Source organism: Propithecus coquereli, unplaced genomic scaffold, assembly GCF_000956105.1.
Source record: "Propithecus coquereli isolate 6110/MARCELLA unplaced genomic scaffold, Pcoq_1.0 Scaffold125, whole genome shotgun sequence".
Taxonomy (NCBI): Eukaryota; Metazoa; Chordata; class Mammalia; order Primates; family Indriidae; genus Propithecus; species Propithecus coquereli.
In genome coordinates, this window is record NW_012136636.1 from 3,284,615 (window position 1) to 3,307,237 (window position 22,623).

The 22,623-nt window shown below is 40.5% G+C and overlaps 1 protein-coding gene across 1 annotated transcript in view; it reads right to left on the reverse strand.

Moving 5' to 3' along the window:
• EFNB2 (ephrin-B2) overlaps nt 1-22,623 on the reverse strand; it is a 47,109-nt gene that overhangs the window by 21,884 nt on the left and 2,602 nt on the right. Inside the window, exon 2 of the mRNA XM_012637958.1 lies at nt 2,061-2,344. Coding sequence (XP_012493412.1) covers nt 2,061-2,344 — 284 coding nt within the window. The remainder of the gene's footprint in view (nt 1-2,060; nt 2,345-22,623) is intronic.

Genomic DNA, 22,623 nt, shown 5'->3' on the forward strand with positions numbered 1-22,623 from the left:
GTAGGCACTCAATAAATAATGTATTAGTTGAAAAAATATGAATGAACAAATGGAAGCTAACATTTACACAAATTAAGTGCCACAGACTATTTGCAGATCATAGGCGTGATAGGAATTCGGAAAACAGCACCACTGAGAGTTGGGGCAGGGGCAGGCTGAGTAGGAGGGATGGGATTTCCATAAGACATCATCCCACGCATGGTGGTGTTTCTGGAGAACAAGGAGCTGTGCAGACGGAGTTTCTCTTTTTTCTGGAAAAATTCATAAGCATCAGCAGTCTTGTATGATCCCTCTCTATTTAAAATGCAAGGCCATCATCTACTTCCAGAACCACTAATACCAAAAACGCTGCTGCTTTTGAGCACTTACTCTTTGCTAAGCACCGTCCATAGCACTTTCCATCACCTTTTCTTCATTTAGGAACTACTCCCTGACCTAACACGATAAAGAGGTGGAGATATCCCGATAAAGAGGTGGAGATATCCCGGTGCCCAAGGAGACATGACAGGAAAAGCCCCTTTTTCTGAACACTTTTTTCAATTCTCACTGTGGCATATTAAATTATAAATCTGATTTGGTGAAACACATTTTTTCCTAAATCAAGCTTTTCGTAGATCAGCCATGAAGTTAGAGAAAATCAAGAGAAAGCCAATACACGGGCAGGCTGGGAGTATCACATGGAAAGACACGGGGAGTCTAGCTCCATGCCAAGCGCACCTTAAGTTGCGCCTAATATGGAGAGGCTTCTTCTACCACAGTCATCTGGCACCACTGTTCATGGGGGTGTGCGTGCCTTGCCCCGCAGCCAAGAGCCAAAAGGTAAGGAAGAAACAGACCAACTACATGGGATTTGTGTTTTTAATGTAATGTTACAGATAGACTCCAGACAAGCATGCAAATTGCAAAATGTACATGAAAAGCAAATGGCGTAAGTTTCCTAATACTGCCATTTTTTTAATGGAAAACGAGTGCTATATGTTATAATCAAGTCAGTAAAAGTAGAGTTCTGTAATCGAAGGCAAGGGGTTTACATTAGAATTTCATTACTTTGAGATTGCTTAGAGACATTAATAACTCAGACTACACAGCACATCTATGCCCTGAATATTTTGTAATATTCAGTAATACATTTATCCTATGTAGACTTTGAAAGTGTTAAAAAAAAAAAAAGAATTATGGTGATGACAACCAGCTAATTTTAAATTACTGAACTTACTACAGAATTACTAAACTGACTATCCATAGTGGATGCCAAATATACATTTCTTTTTGTGTGCTGAGATAACTTTCATCTTGTAACCAAAAAACAGCAGAAGGAAACCTCCATAGTAACAACCCCTACCATGAAGGGAGGTTGCTTTTATTTAACCTTGCCCAAACAAGTGGTAGTAGGTACCAACTACATTCGGTGAGCATTGAATTTACTCATCTTCCTGATACTTCCCCTTTTTATATGGACAAAAAACAGTAATTCATTGAGCAAACCAAGTTTTGTCTTATTTTTCTAAATCAGGTTTAAGGTGACCATTGTACTTTGCCTGTAAGGCCCATCCTTCCAGTTTATGATGTCCTCTTCTCTAGAGCGATAACCTCATGAGGAAAGTGTACTATTTATTATACCACCTTGTTCCCTGTTGAATCCCTAGCACTTAAGCACAGTCTCTGATGCAGAATAAATACTAAATGAATGAGTGAATGAATGGATGAATGGATGAAGAGAAAAGGCATTGCACAAGATTTACCTATCAAAATCTCACCAATGGTCCTTAAAAATGGTTTTGTCAGTAGAGATGCTGAATATATTCACATAATACATTTATTTTAATGCTATAAGAATTCTAGGAGTTTTCCTTTCCTTTTGGGGTATTTATATTTAATGAATACTGCTAGCACAGGGTCCCAAATTCAATTAGAGTTTCTTTGAAAAAAAGTGGACAAATTGTTCAGCAAAGGTTCTCACCAAGTTATTTGCCACAATAATTTTAAGGAAACAAAAATCGATACAAACCTATTTAGCTTATCCTAATTTCTATAAAATAAATGAATAGAATTATACTTACATATAATGTAATAATCTTTGTTCTTCTGAAATTCTAGACCCCAGAGGTTAGGGCTGAATTCTTGAAACTTGATAGTGAATTTTACATCTTGGTCAGGTCTGGCACAGTTGAGAAGAGGGGTATTTTCCTTCTTAATAGTGCATCTGTCTGCTTGGTCTTTATCAACCATATAAACTTTATAATATTCATACTGGCCAACAGTTTTAGAGTCCACTTTGGGGCAAATAATATCCAATTTGTCTCCTATCTGTGGGTATAGTACCAGGCCTTGTCCAGGTAGAAATCTAAAAGCATAAAAAAAACAACAACAAAAAAAACATTGAGTTGATAAAAGTTAACAGCATCATAGTTACAATATAGCCAGACAATGCCAATAATCCCAAACGAAAATTTTTTCAGATTCACACCATTATTTATCAAAAGCCTCTTAGTTCGGATCAACACAGGATGAATATATTTTGGAGTTAAGCTTTAATGGAAAAAAACAAAGCAAGCACCCTCCTTACTCTAAACCACAGGATCAGGCAACCTGCTGACATTTCTTTACCAGCCCTTCACTTGTAATATTTCAGTACGCCTTTGTGTAACTTTACAACACCTTTTCCTCTAGGATGAGTCAGAGCTTCCCACATGTTTGTTATTTTTTAACCATTGGCAGCTTTAGTTTATTGGGCATGCCACAGAAAGATCTCATCGATTCCAGGGAACAGTGAATCCACTAATATTTTGTTGTCCTGTTAGTTTCCATTTGCTGTTGATGCTAATTAACAGACAAGTTTCATCAAGAATGTTTCAAATTACTTATCATAATTAGTCAGTCACTGATCAAACAATGGGTTTTTTATTACACCGAACAAAAGAAATGTCTTACAAACCCATAAAAGATAACCAGAAATAATTAGTCGTAGTATTGATTCAGCTGCAAAATGAAGAGTCCTCTACTTGCAAGGACAACAACTACCGTCCTCGCTCTACAAATCTTTTCTTTTCCTTCCCTTGAGATATATTTGCTCCAATTAATTCTTAGAAGCAAATCTTTAGAACTAAGGCTACTGATACAATATCCCCTTAGTGCTCACAGCTAAAAGCTTCCCTCCTCCTCCTCCTCTGTCTTGCTAGCCATGCTGCTGAAAGATCTTTCTTAATGGGGAGCTTCTCTGAAAAAATGAAACAAGAGCTTCCTAATGAACATCCTTCTACAAGTGCTAACACTAACAACACACTTAGAAATCCCAGCCCCTTCGAAAGCAGCCAAGCCTGCAGGCTCATTAAAATATTAAAGCCTGAGAACAAAGCATTGCCTCTGGTTCCTCCCATTCCAACCCTTTCTTTGACCAGAGATGCACCAGCCACGGTGACTAGAGGGTCATAATTCACTACCCGAGAAGAAGTGAGGCTGAGGGGTACCCCCAGTTTCAAATCCATCTTGAGGTAACGGCTTACGATTTACGCTCCTAAGTGGTATTCATTTTCTGAACCGTGTGTGAAGGTGGTTATGAAACAGCACTACCCATAACAGAAATAATATTACAGATGCATATTAAAAACCAATACTCTTTATGGCAGGAAAAATGCAGGTTGTACACGGTGGCTTGTTTCTCCTTCTCGGGAATGTGTTATTGTACAACCCCAAATTGAGAGGGTGGAACTTTTTTTTTTTTTTTTAAACTGAGCTTCTTTAACAAAGGCATATGACATTCATTCAAAAAAAAAAAGTGAACGAGAATAATTTAACATAAAATCCTTCTGTGAGGCAGAACTTAAAATGATTTTTTTATGATAAAGATAAATTTAAAACAACCATGTGTGCACTACTGAAGAACCGCCTAGAACTTTTGACAAATGTAGATCACATTGCTTAGTGAGAGCCTCTCTGACCTTTTTGCCCATTTCTACAGTTTTCTGGAGAGAGAATTCTAAAATTCAACTCCAGGGGATGGAACGGCTTCCCCAAGGTATTCACTCAATCTCCTGAACGCCAATGTATTCTCTCTAGACAATTTCATCTTCTTTGTGGCTAAAACACAATTCAGTTTCTCCAGGAAGAGACTGACCCAGAGTATTTGTGGATGGGGTTAATTTCTTCACCTCCACATCCCCCCCCCCCCCAGGGGTTCTGATGCGTTGCTGTGGTTAAAAACCAGTGGCGAGATGCCTGGCAGTAGGTACCAACTACATTCGGTGAGCATTGAATTTACTCATCTTCCTGATACTTCCCCTTTTTATGTCTTATTTCTTGACTTTTTTAGGAATTCTTCAAGGTATACAAAAACCAGGGGCCAATTCCTGCCCAGGGTTTCCCATCCCACTCCAAACATTTGCTATCCTAAACCTGTTCCTTTTGTAGCTGGCACAGAACACCACCACAGAGGTGTCAGCTACTCTCAGAAATTTTCCTAAAGAACAAGCCCCGGGGGCTTCCCAGGCCTCAGAGCTCAGGATCCTCACCAAGCCAGATGTACCGGTTTCTTTGTCCATTCATTTAGTTCTTTTAAGAAAATGCATCACACCCCTCCCAAGCCAAGCTGTGTACATCTCTGCATATCTTAGAACTCCCCCACATCACACCCTAAGTCCAAAGTTTGCCTCATTAAGCTCTCTCTTCATTCAAAATGTTCCCAAGATCCTGTTTCTTACAGGAGGGTTTGTTTTTTCCCTGTTTAACTAAAGACTCACAGGAGGTTTCCTCCCCTGCCAGGCAAGCCACTGCTCATGACTCTCCCCTCACTCACGGAATCTGAGTTACAGCACCGGCTAGTGCCCTGAGGTCAAGAATACAGGACATGGGCCAGTGTGGCTTCAGGGATCTCTGCATTTTAGACCATGTTTTCAGAAGACACAAATCACAAACGTAATTGAATGAGTCTTTTAAACTCATTTCACAAACTAGCCAGGCCTTCTTTGATGTAAAGTTGTCACTCAGGGTATGTAATCTAACTTCGTTAAAAATCTATACCGGTCAGAGCTGGGGGAGGATGGCAACCCATGGGGCGACCTCTCGAAATGACAGTAACATCAATAAGCAGATTTGATATGTTGGTAAAAAGTGAATCCTGACAAAACTCACTATTCCTAATGCTTCAAAAAAGTGTCAATTCCACTTTCAGAAAACATTGTGGCAAAAAGTGAGGCAAGAATTTGATCTATTGCTCTTAAAAAGCAATTGTTTCAAGAGCTCATTAAAAGCAATTATTGCTTCTTTAATTAAATACAAAAGGGCCCAATGCTTGAGTGCTTCAGGGGTTTATTTTTTAAGTATATATATATATATATATATCTGAACAGTTAGCACACCAGTGACTTTAATTGATGAGATCATGGTTTCTCAGTGGACAGAGTGCAGTTAGCTGAGAGCCCACCATAGACCTCCTGCCCATGTATCACTCAAGACGGTCTCCACTGCTGACCGCAGCAGAGCCGCAGAAGGCCCTCTGTCTCCCAAGAGGCTTCATGCTTTCTAAGGCAACACGGCAGCGAACAAGAGTACTGTGAGCAGAACTAAAGCGACCTATTTTGTGCCAGATGCTCTGAGCGATAGAAAGCGGAGGATCACTGATCATCAGGAATTTATAATCTAGCTCCCTGAGGGCAGGCAGGTCCCATGTGTGTCTGATTCAATACTAAATGCCAAGGGGCTGACAGATGGTAGGCACTCAATAAATAATGTATTAGTTGAAAAAATATGAATGAACAAATGGAAGCTAACATTTACACAAATTAAGTGCCACAGACTATTTGCAGATCATAGGCGTGATAGGAATTCGGAAAACAGCACCACTGAGAGTTGGGGCAGGGGCAGGCTGAGTAGGAGGGATGGGATTTCCATAAGACATCATCCCACGCATGGTGGTGTTTCTGGAGAACAAGGAGCTGTGCAGACGGAGTTTCTCTTTTTTCTGGAAAAATTCATAAGCATCAGCAGTCTTGTATGATCCCTCTCTATTTAAAATGCAAGGCCATCATCTACTTCCAGAACCACTAATACCAAAAACGCTGCTGCTTTTGAGCACTTACTCTTTGCTAAGCACCGTCCATAGCACTTTCCATCACCTTTTCTTCATTTAGGAACTACTCCCTGACCTAACACGATAAAGAGGTGGAGATATCCCGATAAAGAGGTGGAGATATCCCGGTGCCCAAGGAGACATGACAGGAAAAGCCCCTTTTTCTGAACACTTTTTTCAATTCTCACTGTGGCATATTAAATTATAAATCTGATTTGGTGAAACACATTTTTTCCTAAATCAAGCTTTTCGTAGATCAGCCATGAAGTTAGAGAAAATCAAGAGAAAGCCAATACACGGGCAGGCTGGGAGTATCACATGGAAAGACACGGGGAGTCTAGCTCCACGCCAAGCGCACCTTAAGTTGCGCCTAATATGGAGAGGCTTCTTCTACCACAGTCATCTGGCACCACTGTTCATGGGGGTGTGCGTGCCTTGCCCCGCAGCCAAGAGCCAAAAGGTAAGGAAGAAACAGACCAACTACATGGGATTTGTGTTTTTAATGTAATGTTACAGATAGACTCCAGACAAGCATGCAAATTGCAAAATGTACATGAAAAGCAAATGGCGTAAGTTTCCTAATACTGCCATTTTTTTAATGGAAAACGAGTGCTATATGTTATAATCAAGTCAGTAAAAGTAGAGTTCTGTAATCGAAGGCAAGGGGTTTACATTAGAATTTCATTACTTTGAGATTGCTTAGAGACATTAATAACTCAGACTACACAGCACATCTATGCCCTGAATATTTTGTAATATTCAGTAATACATTTATCCTATGTAGACTTTGAAAGTGTTAAAAAAAAAAAAAGAATTATGGTGATGACAACCAGCTAATTTTAAATTACTGAACTTACTACAGAATTACTAAACTGACTATCCATAGTGGATGCCAAATATACATTTCTTTTTGTGTGCTGAGATAACTTTCATCTTGTAACCAAAAAACAGCAGAAGGAAACCTCCATAGTAACAACCCCTACCATGAAGGGAGGTTGCTTTTATTTAACCTTGCCCAAACAAGTGGTTAGAGAGGTGTCATTTAATGAAGTCTAGAGATTTTTTAATCCAAAATAAAAAACAAAGACAATCAATAGAGATTCATGTCCTAGATGGGGGAGAGAACAGAGCTAGGCCAGTTCCTCTCCAAGCTGGGCTACTCAAAGCCAGAGCACTTTACTGTCTTCCTGGGAGGGGAAAACTGCATCTTCTTCCCCATCAGGAGAACGTTCAGGCTTGGGATGGCTTTTCGGGCATGGCGCTGTGGCTCCACGCATTTTCACTGGAGACCTTCCCCGGGAGCCAAGGGGAGATGTTACAAGAGTGGGCAATATGAGCAGAAATGGGAAGTCCTGTGGTTTTTCCCAGTGAATCATTCCTAAGCAAGACAATAGATGTCCTGACTGTGAATCAGATACAGAGATAATATAATGTGGAAAAAATTGGAAACCCTCCAGTAGGGTTTCCAAAGTTAACATGCCTGAAGTGAACTGATTTCATATTGGAATCTATTTTTACCCTTGGATTACTGATTGAACTTAATCCAAGTTTTTAAAAGCTATTCACCAAAGTGGACTCAAAAACTTCTACATGAAATATAATACTTTGGGTAAATCTAATCATCTCAATTAGACATTAGTATTTAGTAATCTAAATGAGATCTCTAATAACTTAAATTAGATGTTTCAACTTCATAGTCATAATTGTAGAAACTTTTTTTCCCCAGTCATTATGCAACATAATATTCTTTAATGTTAATAGACTAGAACATAGCCACAATTAACAAAGACAGCAGAAAGTTTTAATCCACACTGTGAACACAGGCTTAAGACACTGCCATAACGCATTAAAATATAAACCAGCCGCTTAGAGTTCAGAGGTCACTACGTGTGATTTTCATTCACAGACCAGATCACTCCATGTTGGGATGTCATGTCTGGATTTTTTCTGCTGACCGGTATGGCATTATTAGTTCTCACAAGGTGCCTGAGAAGTCAGATGGAGGCAGCGCTTGCCAGATGGCTTTCTGCACTTTGCCCAGTGTAACTGGAGGATCCGTGGAAAGCCTGTAGGTGAGATGCTTAGGGGTAGCTTTGGAGTGGACCTAGAATTGCAATCCCCGCCACCCACCACCGCTTCTTCCCCACTTCTCCTTCCTCCCCTGACCACGCCACAAGCACAAAAGTCTGATGACATCATACATGTTTCTTCAAGGGTGGCCAAAGCACATAGGATTACCAAGAATACCCAAATCGCTGAGTGGCCACATGGGGAGAGTGCAGCCTGTGAAAATGCACATGAAAAAGAGATGGCCCGGTGGCTTTCCCGAGGAAAGCAACAGATCCCTGGAGGTGAACGACTGGAGAGCACGCCAAAGTCACCACACAAACAAGGGCAAGTTAGTATGTTAGTAATCGCATGCAAAAAGAGTAAGCTGACACAGAATGAAGAGATCAGAACAAAAAGAGGTAGATAGGAACTACCAGTTTCTGTGTCCAAAGAAATAGCTGGGCCAGGTAAGCCCACTCCTCCAGACAGGCACAATCATGGTGCTTCTTGGAAATGCTGTATGAAAGCTTCTACCTCAAAACCATCAGATCAGATCCAGAGCCACTTCTATCTGGTATTACACACATACAAATCTGTTTAAATAAAATATTTAATATTTCTCCATAATTACGGCAAATATCATGCACCTGAGTGACGGGGCCATGACACTCATGTAACAAGACAAGGCAAACCCTGCCACATATGCTGGTGCGCGTGCAAATGCCATGGGGTGGGGGACAGGAGACCTACACATACGGTTCTTCTGTCTCTGAAGAAAATTTCCCAGCAAAGTTAGACTCATAGGTGAACACATTACTTTTTCACAAGGAATTAATTTTACTTTCCCTTTCACTTTGAAATTATATTATACAATCACTAGAAGCAGATGGCTAATTTCAGTTGAAAATATATACACGAAATATATGGTATGTTATTCGTTTATTTTGCTAATTACCCAGAGACAAACGTAGACCGTCACACACAGAGCCTGTCCCTGGGACTATCTTGGGTTACTAGATGGTGGACTCAGAGTGATTTTTAGCTTTCTGTGTTTTTCAAAATTCTCTGCAATAAATAGTCAGTGTTTTTGTGATCAGATTAAGACATTTTTTAATGTATAGTTTAAAATACTGTACTATCTTTCATAACTGATTTTAAAAATAAGCATTTAAAATATTTAATGCCTATAGAACTTTTCTACTTTTTGGTACAATTCCTTAGAAAGCAAACAAATAAAATGATCACAGTCTAAAATGTGGCCTATTTAATATATCAATTCCTGAGTCCACAGAGCTGTAGTAACATATACCTTGTTTATCCAAACAGGTGCAGAATATGGAATACATAGAATTTACACTTAATCATTGGAATGCACAAACATTTCAAAGATTCTGAATCTCGGCTTTAGAAAAAGGCTCGGCCTAGCAGTTAGCAAGCCAAAATTCACATAATAGGTTTATTCCCAAGCCAGTGTTCTGTGTTAAGTACACTTTGAGTTTACCACGTTTTGGAAAACATGAAATTCTTCCATAAAATGCTTTAATTTTTATTTTAATTAAATGTCAAAGGCTACAATGAAGAATAAAAGTCAGTGTATAAATTGGTTAGTCTGAAATCTGAGTGAGGATGAGCATTCCGCAGTTTTGCTGTAGTTGGTCGGTGTTGCCAGTCACCTCTTGACAAAGGACAGCTTGCTGCTCTAGATAGCCCAAGCCCCAGAGCCCCTTAGCCCCTGCCATGCACTGTGGGCTCTCCACGTCCACCTGGAGCTAGAACAGCATTAATCAAAGACCAAGATTCTTTTCCAAAGCGCCCTGTGCTCTTGGGAATACAAATACGCCCAAAGAATGACTTCACATCACAGCCACGTGAGTTTGATGGCGTATTTCATAAACGAGTAGGATATCCAGTCTTGCATTATTTCCATTTAATGCTAGATTGTTGCTATGGCTTAGTAAGATATTCTTTAAATGCCCAAAACAGAAGAGTTTTGTTATAAAATGAATAAATAAAAGCAGGGCCCAAGAAAGACACAGGCAGTAACAGGAAATACTTGGGCAAAATATTTTCCTTTTTTGTGGATAGCACTTTACTGCCCCCTTTTGCACCTTAACATCAGAACAAGTTTCTACACGGACATTCTGAAACCAGAGAAAGAGTGGGGTGTACAGAGAGGCTGTCAGGGTTATACAGAATTAGGTTACCAGATACTACTACTTAAAGTAACAAGTAATTACCTTAAAATTTCCAGCAAGTGCACCACTATCTTTTCAGTGGCTTTAAACCTCCAAGAAATAAGGTAGTAATTGGAGGCTTTAATTGACACTTTCTGCTTTAATTTGAATGTGTATGTGTGTTGGAACAATTGCCTGTTTTCACAGGTGCCCCTTCTTTCACACTTTCCTAAAACAAATATCATCTGCAACATGAACCTGATTTATTCAAGGAAAAGAAAAAGAGCCTAAAAGCAGGCTATACAAGTTGGAACCATTATAGTGTTATAAGCGAAGAGTGTGTGTGTGGGGGGGGGGAGGGTGTGCATTTCAAACTTCGCACCAATGACAAGCAAACTCTTTTCAAGAAAAGGAAAGATGAGAAGCATAGAAATTCAAATGCATGGTGAGCCCACAGGCACACAAACCAGTTCAGCAACTCTTCAAGGTTAGGCTTATTTGTGCCTCTCATCTATGCCTACATTTGGAAAAAAGTAATTAAACTATAGTCTAAAGGAAAGTTTTATTTATCAAATTGCAATGTGTAATGACAGAGCTAGAGGGCCCAGTCTCTGCCCAATGACCTCAACTTGCAGTTGAGAGTCTGTTTGTGTGCTGTTGTATATACTTTTATTTAAACTTAATCCAATTTCCTCTGTCATTCTACAATTACCAAATGAGCCAAAATAATATTAAATTTCACAGCCTACAGTGCTGCACAATTGAATGAAAACTGACTCCTTTTGATGTTAATCTTGTTTTTTATTTGTGATATAGTGCTTAGAACATGGGTGGCTAAAGTAAATTTTATTTTAAAATGCTCAAAGGTAATTTTCTCATAGTTTAAACATTTTTTTCCAGAAACTAACGCAAGTATTTATTTCATTTTTTTAAATCTATGCCATGATTTTCACTGTCAGAAAAACCTCCAATTCACAGAAGGGCATGCCTATGACAGGCTGAGGTTGAAAAATATATCTTCTACTTATATATTAATCATCTATAAAGTCAAACTTTAAGTGTGTGATGTACAGATACCATTGTCTTTTTTCACAAGTTAACAGACTAATTAAAATCAAAAATCAACCACCTACCTCAAAACAAAAAAAAAAATATGCCTTTACCTATGAAAGTGATTTAACACTCCACCACCTCCATTATGACAACTTTCCAAAACAACACCGCCAAAACCTCCCATGAATTGTGCAGCCAGATAAGGCAAAATTTGGGGATTTAAAGAGCAAGGCTCAGATGCTATGATGTACACTGGGAAAATGAGAAGGGGAGTCATCTCACAAATGCCAAACTTTGTTCTGCTGGCTCTACCAGGCCAGCTCCATTATTGAAACAGGATTTCATAACCCTCAGAGACAAGAGACATTGCAGGCTTCTTTCCCAACTGTAATTTGTTTGCGCCTGTACGGTCTTGTTCCAAACCACGCTTTTAGCAAGAGTCTATAAAGGAAGGTGGAACTCTTTTTATTTATAGGTGAGGCACCAGAAAGAAAAATGGCTTTCACAGAGAAAGAAATTCAAAGGGCATCTCCAGCTGGTTCTCTGCTGTTTTAGATATAAGAGGTCAGACACATTTGCTCATTTACCTGAGTGGGGACAATCACAGAGATGAAAGGCATATGTAAATCATACAGGGAATGGCTTGGCACTAAAGCACGTGAAGAAAGGGAATTAAGATATAGTGTAGGGCAAAGCAATATTACAATCCAGAGTGAGGGTGTGTGTATCTTTTTTATCAACCCTCCTCATCCCTTTCATTCCTACCATTACATTGTTTTTTTAACTCCAAAGAGTTTTGCCGATTCAGAAAAGTGATTCACCCATGTTTTATTAAAATGAAACCTCTCCCTTTTGGTGGGGCAAATAGCACTGAAAGTGTGCCCAGCAAGGGGCTGCCATTCCCACTCCTCCAGGATTGAGCTTGTCTTGTTTTCTCTGGACCCCAACTCCCCCCAAGTGCCCTGGCTAGACTGCATGCTCCATAGGTGTTTGAGTAATTAAAAAATGAAGAAATTAACAAGTAAGGCCTAAGATGAGATAAAACTCTTAGTTCTCTCTTGTGATAAGAAGAGCTTTTCCTTGCCAATCAAGCATAATCTGCCCAGCAACACAGTTTATAAGGTTGTGTGCAGCTGCTTTACAAGCAACTAAACAGCCGCCTTCTGGACACTTGCTCCTTCCTGGGCTCCAGGAGGGGTGAGGGACAGGTCTGTTGTGGGCGTGTGACAGGAGATATTTTCCTGCATGTCTCAGGGCTTTGCCATGGCCCATGGAGAAGGGGAAGGAGAGAAGGAAGAGAAACAGAGCAGGCTACAAAACAGCCAGGTCTGTATTGCTAACATCAAAATGGAGCAAAACCAGATTGAATTACTGACTTCCGTACAGATCACCCCCAAACCCTGTACCTTACAAAGATGTGAACTGTGCTCCACTGTACCTTTGTGGACAACGTATTTCCTGCTCTACATCACCACATGCAGCCTGGAATTACCTTGACCAGAACCCAAAAACACCCCAGACATTAAATACTACAAGTGATTCAAACAAGCAGCTACTGAGAACTAAACGGGAAGTGAACCGGACAGGGAGGAGGTAAGAAGATGTGCTGGGCCCCTGAACTCTGAAAGTAATGAAGATTCTGTTGTTAGAGACCTCTGGCCCGAGGCCACTTGGTCTGCAGGTAAGCAGATGATTAGCACACTGAAAATGCAAACCAAGAGGCAGCCCTCCGGAGTCCAGAGAACCCCAGGCCCACCAATATTCACCGCCTGGCTTCCTTAAACAAACTGCTCCAAACTTGCAGAACATCAAAAGCCAGATGGGCTGTACTGAATGAATCCACAGGCAAGAAGCCAGAATCCCAGTTTGCTGTAGAAATAGGCCTGGACTTGATTTGAGTCTTCTCAGCTCTGACAAGCTGGAAGCTGGCACAGATCCCAAAATCCAAAATAAAATGGCATTTAATTGTGACTAGACTCTAAAAAAGATGTCATACTATCTCTTTAGCTTGACACACACTCAGCATCTAACCAAATGCATCTCTTCTCGAAAATCTGACCTCTTTTTCTCCCTGCTAGAAACGATCGACTCTTTAAATTTTTAAAAGGAAAATGTTAATAGTCAAAGGAATAATACTCAATAAATGCATTAATATTATATACTGTAATAACTGTCTAGCCATCCTTTTAATGAGCTGCTCATTATTCTGTTTCCATTGGATATAACCTTGTTATATCAAAGATTCAAAGAATCCATTTAAAATTGCATGTCCATCATAAGAAATTGACTATAAATCCAAATGGACAATGGAAGAATTATACCCCAAACTTTTCATCCACCTTGTATGCAATGCCTTGAGCAAATGCACCCTTAATTTGGTTACATGCCATCTAATTACTCCATGCAATACCATAAAAAGGAGAGATGGAGAATTAAGAAGAGAGATCCTGGTACCAGAGTACCTGGGTTTAAATCCACTTATTAGCTATACATGACTTTGGCTAAGTTAATTAACCAGTGTGGCCTCAAGTCTCTCCATTGGTATTATGGGGATAATAAAAGTTCTTCCCTCACATGGTTACTATGAAGGTTTAACAAGTATTTGTCAAGCAGTTAGAGCAGCAGCTGGCACATAGTATGTGCTATATACAGCTGCTCTTACATAAAATAAACAACGTACGCCAGGTAATTACGTTTTTTAAGTGAGAAATATCATGTAATATCAATGCAAAAAATGCTACACTGACCATCCCTACAGGCTGAATTCATGTATTCATTAACAATCTAACATCTTACTGTACCCTTTAGTAGAATATACAAAATGGATTCAGGCAAAGACCCTACTCTCAGGCCATAGCTCAATGAGAACGTCCAGGGTTACAAATGTTACAAGAAAGCATCAAGGGTAGAAAGCAGAGGAGAGAGTATCTAATCTGGTAGCAGAAAGGAAATAAAAAGGTACTTCATATAGCAGGAAGTTTTAAAGAACGAGTAGAAGTTGGGCAGGTAAGCAAAATAAAACACAACATCGAGAGTTTAAAAGGTGTTACAGGCTTTATTAACAGAATATTTTCATTTTTTTCTTTGTCTGTGGAAGACAAATTGAACCACAGCCAGGCACAAAGTAGATATTCAATTAGTTTTTATTAATAATAACTGACATTTATTCATTCATTTTTGCCAAGCACAGAGCTTAGCTGTTTAAATATGTTTAATCCTGACCACGATTTTGTTACTCTTTTATCCAACGCTGTTATATTATTGTCCCTATTTTTGACATGGGACAACTGAGAGACATCACGGATACTGCTCCTAATGTTACACAGCTAATAAATGGCTAAATTGGGATTGGGCTCACACAGCCAAATTCCAAAGTGTGTGCTCTTAACTAAGCTAAAATGGCATTTGCCCAACTGTCTCTGCTAAATTGAATCGCCTAACCTATCCATTATCACACTCATTTTGAAAAGCAGTAGGTACTGATAATTCTCACATTAAAAAGGTAGCTGAAGCCGGGCGCGGTGGCTCACGCCTGTAATCCTAGCTCTCAGGGAGGCCGAGGCAGGAGGATTGTTTGAGCTCAGGAGTTCGAAACCAGCCTGAGCAAGAGCGAGACCCCATCTCTACTAAAAATAGAAAGAAATCAGTTGCATAACTAAAAATATATAGAAAAAAATTAGCCGGGCATGGTGGCGCATGCTGTAGTCCCAGCTACTTGGGAGGCTGAGGCAGGAGGATCGCCTGAGCCCAGGAGTTCGAGGTTGCTGTGAGCTAGGATGATGCCACGGCACTCTAGCCGGGGCAACACAGTGAGACTCTGTTTCAAAAAAAAAAAAAAGGTAGCTGAAATCAATGGGTTAGCTGTCTCACAGGGTCCTATTTGTGCCATGTGGGGATCTGTCTCTGAGCTATAGCCAGATGTATGAAATAATCAAGCATGTTCTTAGGTGGACACTTTAGAGACACACGCTGCCCTTAGCTGAAATACTAGTACTTCAACTTGCTTACTATTTTCTCTATTTCGGCAATCTACTTGACCTTGCTTAGAGATGCCTGAAGTCTTTCAAGTCTCAAGCTTCTCCTCCCCGGGCTGCCTTCCCGGCCCCTCCAGGATGAACACCATTCCCTTCCTCCCATGTCCCTGCTGTGGACCAGGCCAGAGTGCCCTCCCACGCCATGCGCTCGCCTCCACCTGGGCTTCTCCCTACTGGCCTTAGAATTTACATCTGAGGGTAGAGGTCATTCTGCTTTGTATTCTCAGAGCCCAGTAATAGGTCCAACAGTTAATAAACGCTTATTGAACACATCAATGCGTTCTCTACCATCAGTGGTTTAGATCCCCGAGGCCCCCAAAAGCAGGAATGGGGACAGGGGCTGCAAGGTGAGGACCACATATTTCTTCAGAGATCCCCAAACAACTTTTAGAAGTATGACGAGCTCATGTTAAACTGTTTTCTCAGGAAGGCTGTCTAGGACAACAGTTCTCCAAGTGTGGCCTGGAGCAGTGACACCAGCTTCACATGAAAACTTGTTAAAAATGTCAATTTCCCAGCCCCAGCCTGGACCTCAGGAATCAGGAACTCTGGGGCTGGGGTTTTCACAAGCCCCCCAGGGATGCTGGTGCCCTAACTTCAAGGGCTACAGCTCTCTAGTGGCAGTCTCAGCCTCCCCAGGTCTCACCCTTCTCTAGAAGCAGGTGGATGGTAGGTCAGAACAATGTCAGCAGCCACAGATGCAAATCTGGGCTGTGTGTCCATTCCACTAATGATTACCGGACACAGTGCTGGTCGCTAGTAAGCAGGGACTGACGAAGCGAAGCAATGTCTCCCCTTAACTTCCAGAATAGGAGGGTGGTGAAGACCTGTGTGAGTCACGGAGCGCAGTGTGTATTGTTCTGTGTGCGCCGTATTTAACTACGGAGGGCTGTGGGATCACAGAGAAAAGATGTAAAGAGATGGTGTTTCATCTATGTCATAAAGAAAGAGAAGGAACACGTCTAGGAGAAATCATAAACTTTACTGGACAGTCCATTATAATCATGGTCAGTTTCCCCAGGGAAGAGGGTGGAGGGGATTCAAGGCCTCTGTTTTTTTTTTTTTTTTGAGACAGAGTCTCACTCTCTTGCCTGGGGCGAGTGCCGTGGCGTCAGCCTAGCTCACAGCAATCTCAAACTCCTGGGCTCAAGGGATCCTACTGTCTCCGCCTCCGGAGTAGCTGGGACTACAGGCATGCGCCACCATGCCCGGCTAATTTTTTCTATATATTTTTAGCTGTCCAATTAATTTCTTTCTATTTTTGGTAGAGACGGGGTCTCACTCTTGCTCAGGCTGGTCTCGAACTCCTGAGCTCAGAACGATCCGCCCGCCTCGGCCTCCCAGAGAGCTAGGATTACAGGCGTGAGCCACCGTGCCCGGCCCCAAGGCCTCTGTTTTTATCTCAAGTGTACCCCAAATAGAGTTCTGATAGTTAAGTAAAAAATGACATTCTCTAATTTCTTCTTCAGTGAGATATATTCTACGCAGGCTGTGAACATGGTTTGCCCTGACCCGCTCACTCATTAGGGAATTCTGATTCAGGGCAATGTTTTAGGGCAGTAACCCAGATTGAGTGGCAGAAACAACAAGGACTGAAATTCTGAAGCATTTTTTCAGGCACTATAACCACGCTGGGCCTCAGGTTCATCAGCTATAATGTGAGAGGCTGCAAGAGGTCATGTAAAAAACATTTCTGGCTTTGAAGGCCAGAACTTCCATTGGTTGGGTGCCCTGCAGGGACGGTGGACTGGGGACAGTAGCAGAGGTGGCAGACAGCAGGGAGTGACAATCCCCCTCCCCCCGCCCAACCAAACAAGCTAAAGCCTCAGGACTACCCATAATCACTCCCTTCCCTCCAAAACAAATGCATCGACCCTACTGGTTTCAAAAGTCTGTGCAGCACTGGTATTTAACAATTATTCTGGGGCAACGCAGGAGTGGTGTACATGAGAAACACAGATTAGTGCCTCAGTGGCAATGGGGACTTAGGTAGCAAGTACTGGAAGATCAATGTAATTACTGTAATTAAAACTGGATGCAACCAAATTTGAATGAAGAAAGTAAACTGGATTGTTTAATCACTAGGTATAGAAAACATGAAGCATCTATAGTATTGAAGAAAACAATGTTTTCAAGACATGGCAGAGCACCAGTGGTTCATTCACAGCACTCTGAATGTATGCCCACCACTGAGCGGTTTGAACATTTACCTATTCATGCTTTTGCGAATGAAAAGAGCAAACTATTAATACTTTGCTACTGCCAATTTTTTCTTCATATTTTGTTTAGAGAATTACTATGGGCAGAACCAACTTGTTTTTCTTTAACAGAGCTTTCTCCTACTATGTTTTCTTATTTGAAATCAGCAAGTATGCACTTACCAGCCACAAAATGCTTTGGACTAGAATTACATATTTGAATTTATACATGAAAAGGAAAATAATTTAATAGTTTGGAGCCACTGCTGATTCTCTGCTGGAAAAACAGAAATAGGTTTACCTGGCATTCAGTGTGAACTGAATGGAAAACATTTCATAATTGGTTACCTACTCTTTTCATGATTGGTTTGCTAGATCCACCATCCTTATCTCCGACACTTCTGAAATATCTTCATGCAGGTAGAATGCAGAGCTACTAGTTGGATGAGGGTTAGTAAACAAATGGCAGGGCTTTCTTGAATGATTTCTTTAATCACTTTAACCCTGTTCCTAATAGAAAGCTGGAGGCCAGGGCAATTCAGCTTCTTCTTTTGTCATTTGCCTGCCATAAATATGCACCAGTCTGCATCTGAAAAGCTGAAGGAGGCCGCAAGCTTGCTGGACATTTATCATGCTCTGTTCCCTGTTAACAAGCAAATACTTTAGTTGAATGGGCCATTAACAATCATTGTCAAATGCAGAATGCAAGGTGCTTGGATGTGACCAGCTTGTAAATTAGAGGGTGTCCCTTCTCTTTGATGAAGCTAGACTAATGAAATGGATCTATTGATATAAATTGCTGAATGAAGTTAGAAAGGAAGGTAAAGCAGCAGGCCCTGGGTATGCCAAATCTATGTGCAATAACTTTTAAATGTTTTTTGTATATGAACGCTACATAGGACTGCCTATAGCGATTCTTACAGTAATGAGCAAAACAGGCAACAATGCAATAGCCCAAAACATGTGGTCAAGTCAGCTGAGAATGAGGAATAAAATCAACAAAATGGGTCTAAAATTGAAGATTTAGGATTTAATGACAATCTTTGTCTGACACTCAGAGAACACAGAAGTCTAAAAAGACCCTATGTTGCTGTGAAAAACAAAACAAAACAAAACAACAACAACACTAAATTCCCCTTTGCAAAACACACCCAAGATCCACTCCATCAAGAAGGACATTTAGGGTGTTTGCAGTTTTCAGTATTTTCAATGTCTTAAGAGTTTAGACTCTCCCAAAGAAGTGCTGAGACTTTTCTGCAATGCCAAATAGGAGGCAATAAAGCAATTTTTTTTTTTTCCTGGCTTGACCCAATTGTGGATGTCACTCTGCATGTAACCAAATCATGATTTCAATGGCTTATTTTGTTTAATGACTAAAATGGAAAGTGTGGAAGGCAAAAACAAAAGTCCAGCTTATTTACAGGGTTGTTCAGAACAGAGGGTATAAGATTCAACAGCATGGAGAGTTTTGGTTTTGTTTTTGACTTCAAGGTTGGGCAGCACTAACATTTTTATAATCCTATAATTTACACTAAGGGAGCCTATTCCATTCAACTCAAAGGTTAAGACTCACATTTAGGAGTAAAATTACACCTAGATAGAGCCCGTTGGTTTTGGCATATTGCATTACTACTAACTTGAATTGAAACTAAATTCCTCCCCGCCTTTTTAATTTTATTATACCTTTTTTTTTTCCAGGTTGGGAAAGACAAAACTCAGAAGAGCTCTGTGGCTGAGGGAGAGGGACAATGTGTCCTGTTTACCTTTCCTTCTCCCATGCGGTGGGAGATGGAGCAGGGTCTGAAAGGATGGCTGAAATCAAAAAGTCTCTGTTTTCTTTTCAGATAACCCCAGCCCTACCTATCCCCTCCGCTCTCTGTTCCTTCCCAGCATGGCCCTGCTGAAGCCCAAATAGATTAAGGCAACGACCGCGAAGTGCAGTTAATCCTACAGAACGGCTGCCGCTGTAAGGCCAGGAGTTAAAAAGGAAAATCTCCCAGGCCCTAACAACTGCAGTGATCTGAAGTTTTAATCAGCCCCCATCTCAATCTATAAAAAAGGCAGTCAATGAAACCTACCTTTGCCATATTATCCACCACCAATGAGCAAGAACTGAGCAGCCTTTCTTTACTGCCTTAGCCATCCCAGACCACAAGTAGAGCTTTCATACTTTCTAATCCTAGTTTCCAAGTCTGCGTGGTTCTCACATAATACCCAACAGCCTGGAGCAAGGGCCCTCGTCTCTGTGCCCTTTTCAGAGACGTGTCATTTCTAACATCAAGCTAATCTATATGTTGCCATGGCTTCACCCTTTATCTGCCTTTACATCTTATGAACTGCATGGATTTACCACATTATTTTTATCTGAAAGACAGAAAATGGTGGTTTTATTGCCATACAATCAGATTACTGCTGCTGGTTTCTCTATGCCTTTTTACCATACTTCAATCAAAAGGGATCAGTTTCTTTATACTCTGCCCTTGGTGTACATCACATCTGTAAAGACCTAGTCTGGGTTGTAATCCCCTTATTAACTATGACCAGGGTTGATTTGCCTAAAAATAAAAGCAAATTGTGTCAGACCCTTTCACTTTGTTTTTGATTCGGAACTACAAAATGGATTACTAAAGAAACCTTCAGAGTTCACACGGCTAGTATAGTGCTGCATTTAAAATGAGAATTAAACAAGTTAAACAGGGGAGGCATGTCAACGGTTTACATCTTCCATCATGGGAGAAGGGCTGAATTGCTTATGTCTTTGTATTCCTTGGCTTTACAGAGACAATGAAGCCACAGGAGTTTTTCCAAGCTGTTCGGAACATGTCCCATTTGCTATCCTTCCTTCTTTGCTGTTCTTATATTCCTCCCCCAGCCCCATTCTAATTCACCCCTTAAAAGGGGGAGGGAGCTCTTCCCTGAAAGAGCTAATTCCTGACTAGAAGCTTATAGTTCTATGGGTTCTGCATATTTTAATCAAAATATTTTAAACAGTTGAACACTCCTCTTTAAGGCTCCGCTCTGCCACACAAAGGGTGAGCTCATACGCAAATCTATGTAGATGTATAATAAGTGACCTGAAAAACAGGTTCTTTATGTCAGCAGCAAAGGCAGGCAGACATGAGGCAGATATGAGGACCATTTTCATCATTTTTCTTAGAAGAGCACTTCTTTTTTGTCTAATTTACAATTAAATATTTTAAGAATAATGTTTTTGTGAAATCGTAAAAGAAGTATCTTTTGTAAAAAAAATTTTTTATTAGGGTCTACAGTCTGTATTTCCTCTTCCCCGCCACTCCCATTCCTATGACGCACCTCTGCAGTCATGCTGGGATCTCAAATAGTTTCCCACTAGGTGAACGTACTCTGAAACGTGTCGCTCAAAGTTAGGTGTGACACTGAAGCTCCTGGGAGCTGCCTGAAAGATGTGCAATGGAAGACAAGACAGCAAGGACTTAGTTGCTCCAGTTGCAATGTCCGTCTGAAGGTAACTATCTCGCCGATCCACCAGTCAAAGGATTCACTTCAGTAAGTTTACAGATAAGAGGCTTTATGATAATAAATATCCCATTTGTTCTTCAGTTGACTCTGTACAGAAAAACCATTCCAACTACTACTTTTTAGCTGGTCTCCAGCCACTGGCTAATTCACCTGTCCACATACTACAGCTCAGAAGTCAGAAACGTTTAGAGAGTCATTTGCATTTCTTTGCATCGGAAGGACAAGTGTCAATAGCTATGCTTTGTGAAAGATTTAGAACCAAGTGCTTAACAAATCATCTTAACCTCCAGCTCCCGTTTCTAGGGCTCTAAGTTGTAATTGTTGAGGTTAAGAAGTGCAGTCCCTAGACACAAGATTCCCAAATAAATGCTCATCTGAAAAGAAGACTACCAAGCACGATGTGAGATATCGCTTTAGCTCTGTCTTTGTGCTCTGCCTGGCTCAGTTGTCCTGTAGAACAACGACAGTCCATTACCTACAGTTTATCATCCTGACAAAATGTGCGGAATGTGGATGTGAAAGCACTAACAATCCCACCCCTGGTGCTTTGAGCTTTTTTCTCTCTATATTAAAACCGACAAGATTAACCCAAACGCAAACTGTGGAGCATAGTTCAAGGGGCTATTCAATCAGTGCTGAATGTGCATTTGTTTACTTACAAAAATAAGAATTTCAGACACAATGGAAGGCAGGCTGGCTTATATATGTTATTGAATGGACTGTTTAAACAGCACTATCCATTGTAGTTTATTTTATCAATCTCTGACAGGTCCGTATTTATTCAGGGCCTGACTGTGGTAAAGCCCATGTATTATACTTTATCTGGATATTATCCAGCCATTCTTTTGTATCGAGTCAATCAATATCAGGAATTCTGTATTATGTAGGGGAAAGAATTACACGGAAAAAACAAAGTGCTTTGTTAACTAACTGGTATGTGATGCAGACGAAATAGCAACCCTAGATATAAGAAATTAATACTGAATTAAAATTTTCAACAAAGTCAGTGTAATTCATTCCACAATACCATATCTATACAGATTTGTTCACTCTAAAGTAAAATTAGTATTTTTTTAAATAGCCAATCATTTTATTTTGGCAAAAATATCACACTTGGAAAAAGAATGTTCTACTGAAATGTTAATTAAAAATGGAAGCTAGTCGTTGCTGTTCTCTGTTGAATCAAAAAAAAAAAAAAAAAAAAAACCCTAAGAAACCAAAATGGCTACAACCGACCCAACTCTACCAGAACCTACGGATGTAATGCAAATAACCTAACTGTGCAGCCACTAATGTTTCAGTACACAAAACTTCTTTAGATTATCACATACACTTTCCGGGATGGGAGCAGCAGACAATGTGATTAAAGTAGTTATGGAGACGCTGAATTCACAAAGGACTTTCTGGACCCCGTATCCAAACAGCTGCTGCGTGCTCCCTATGTCGACCACCTGCTAAAAAAGCTGACCTCCGAATGAAACAAATCTAATTACTGATGGCTGCTTCATCACAAATGAATTGTTCCACAGTTCATAGGAACTGACATGAAACTT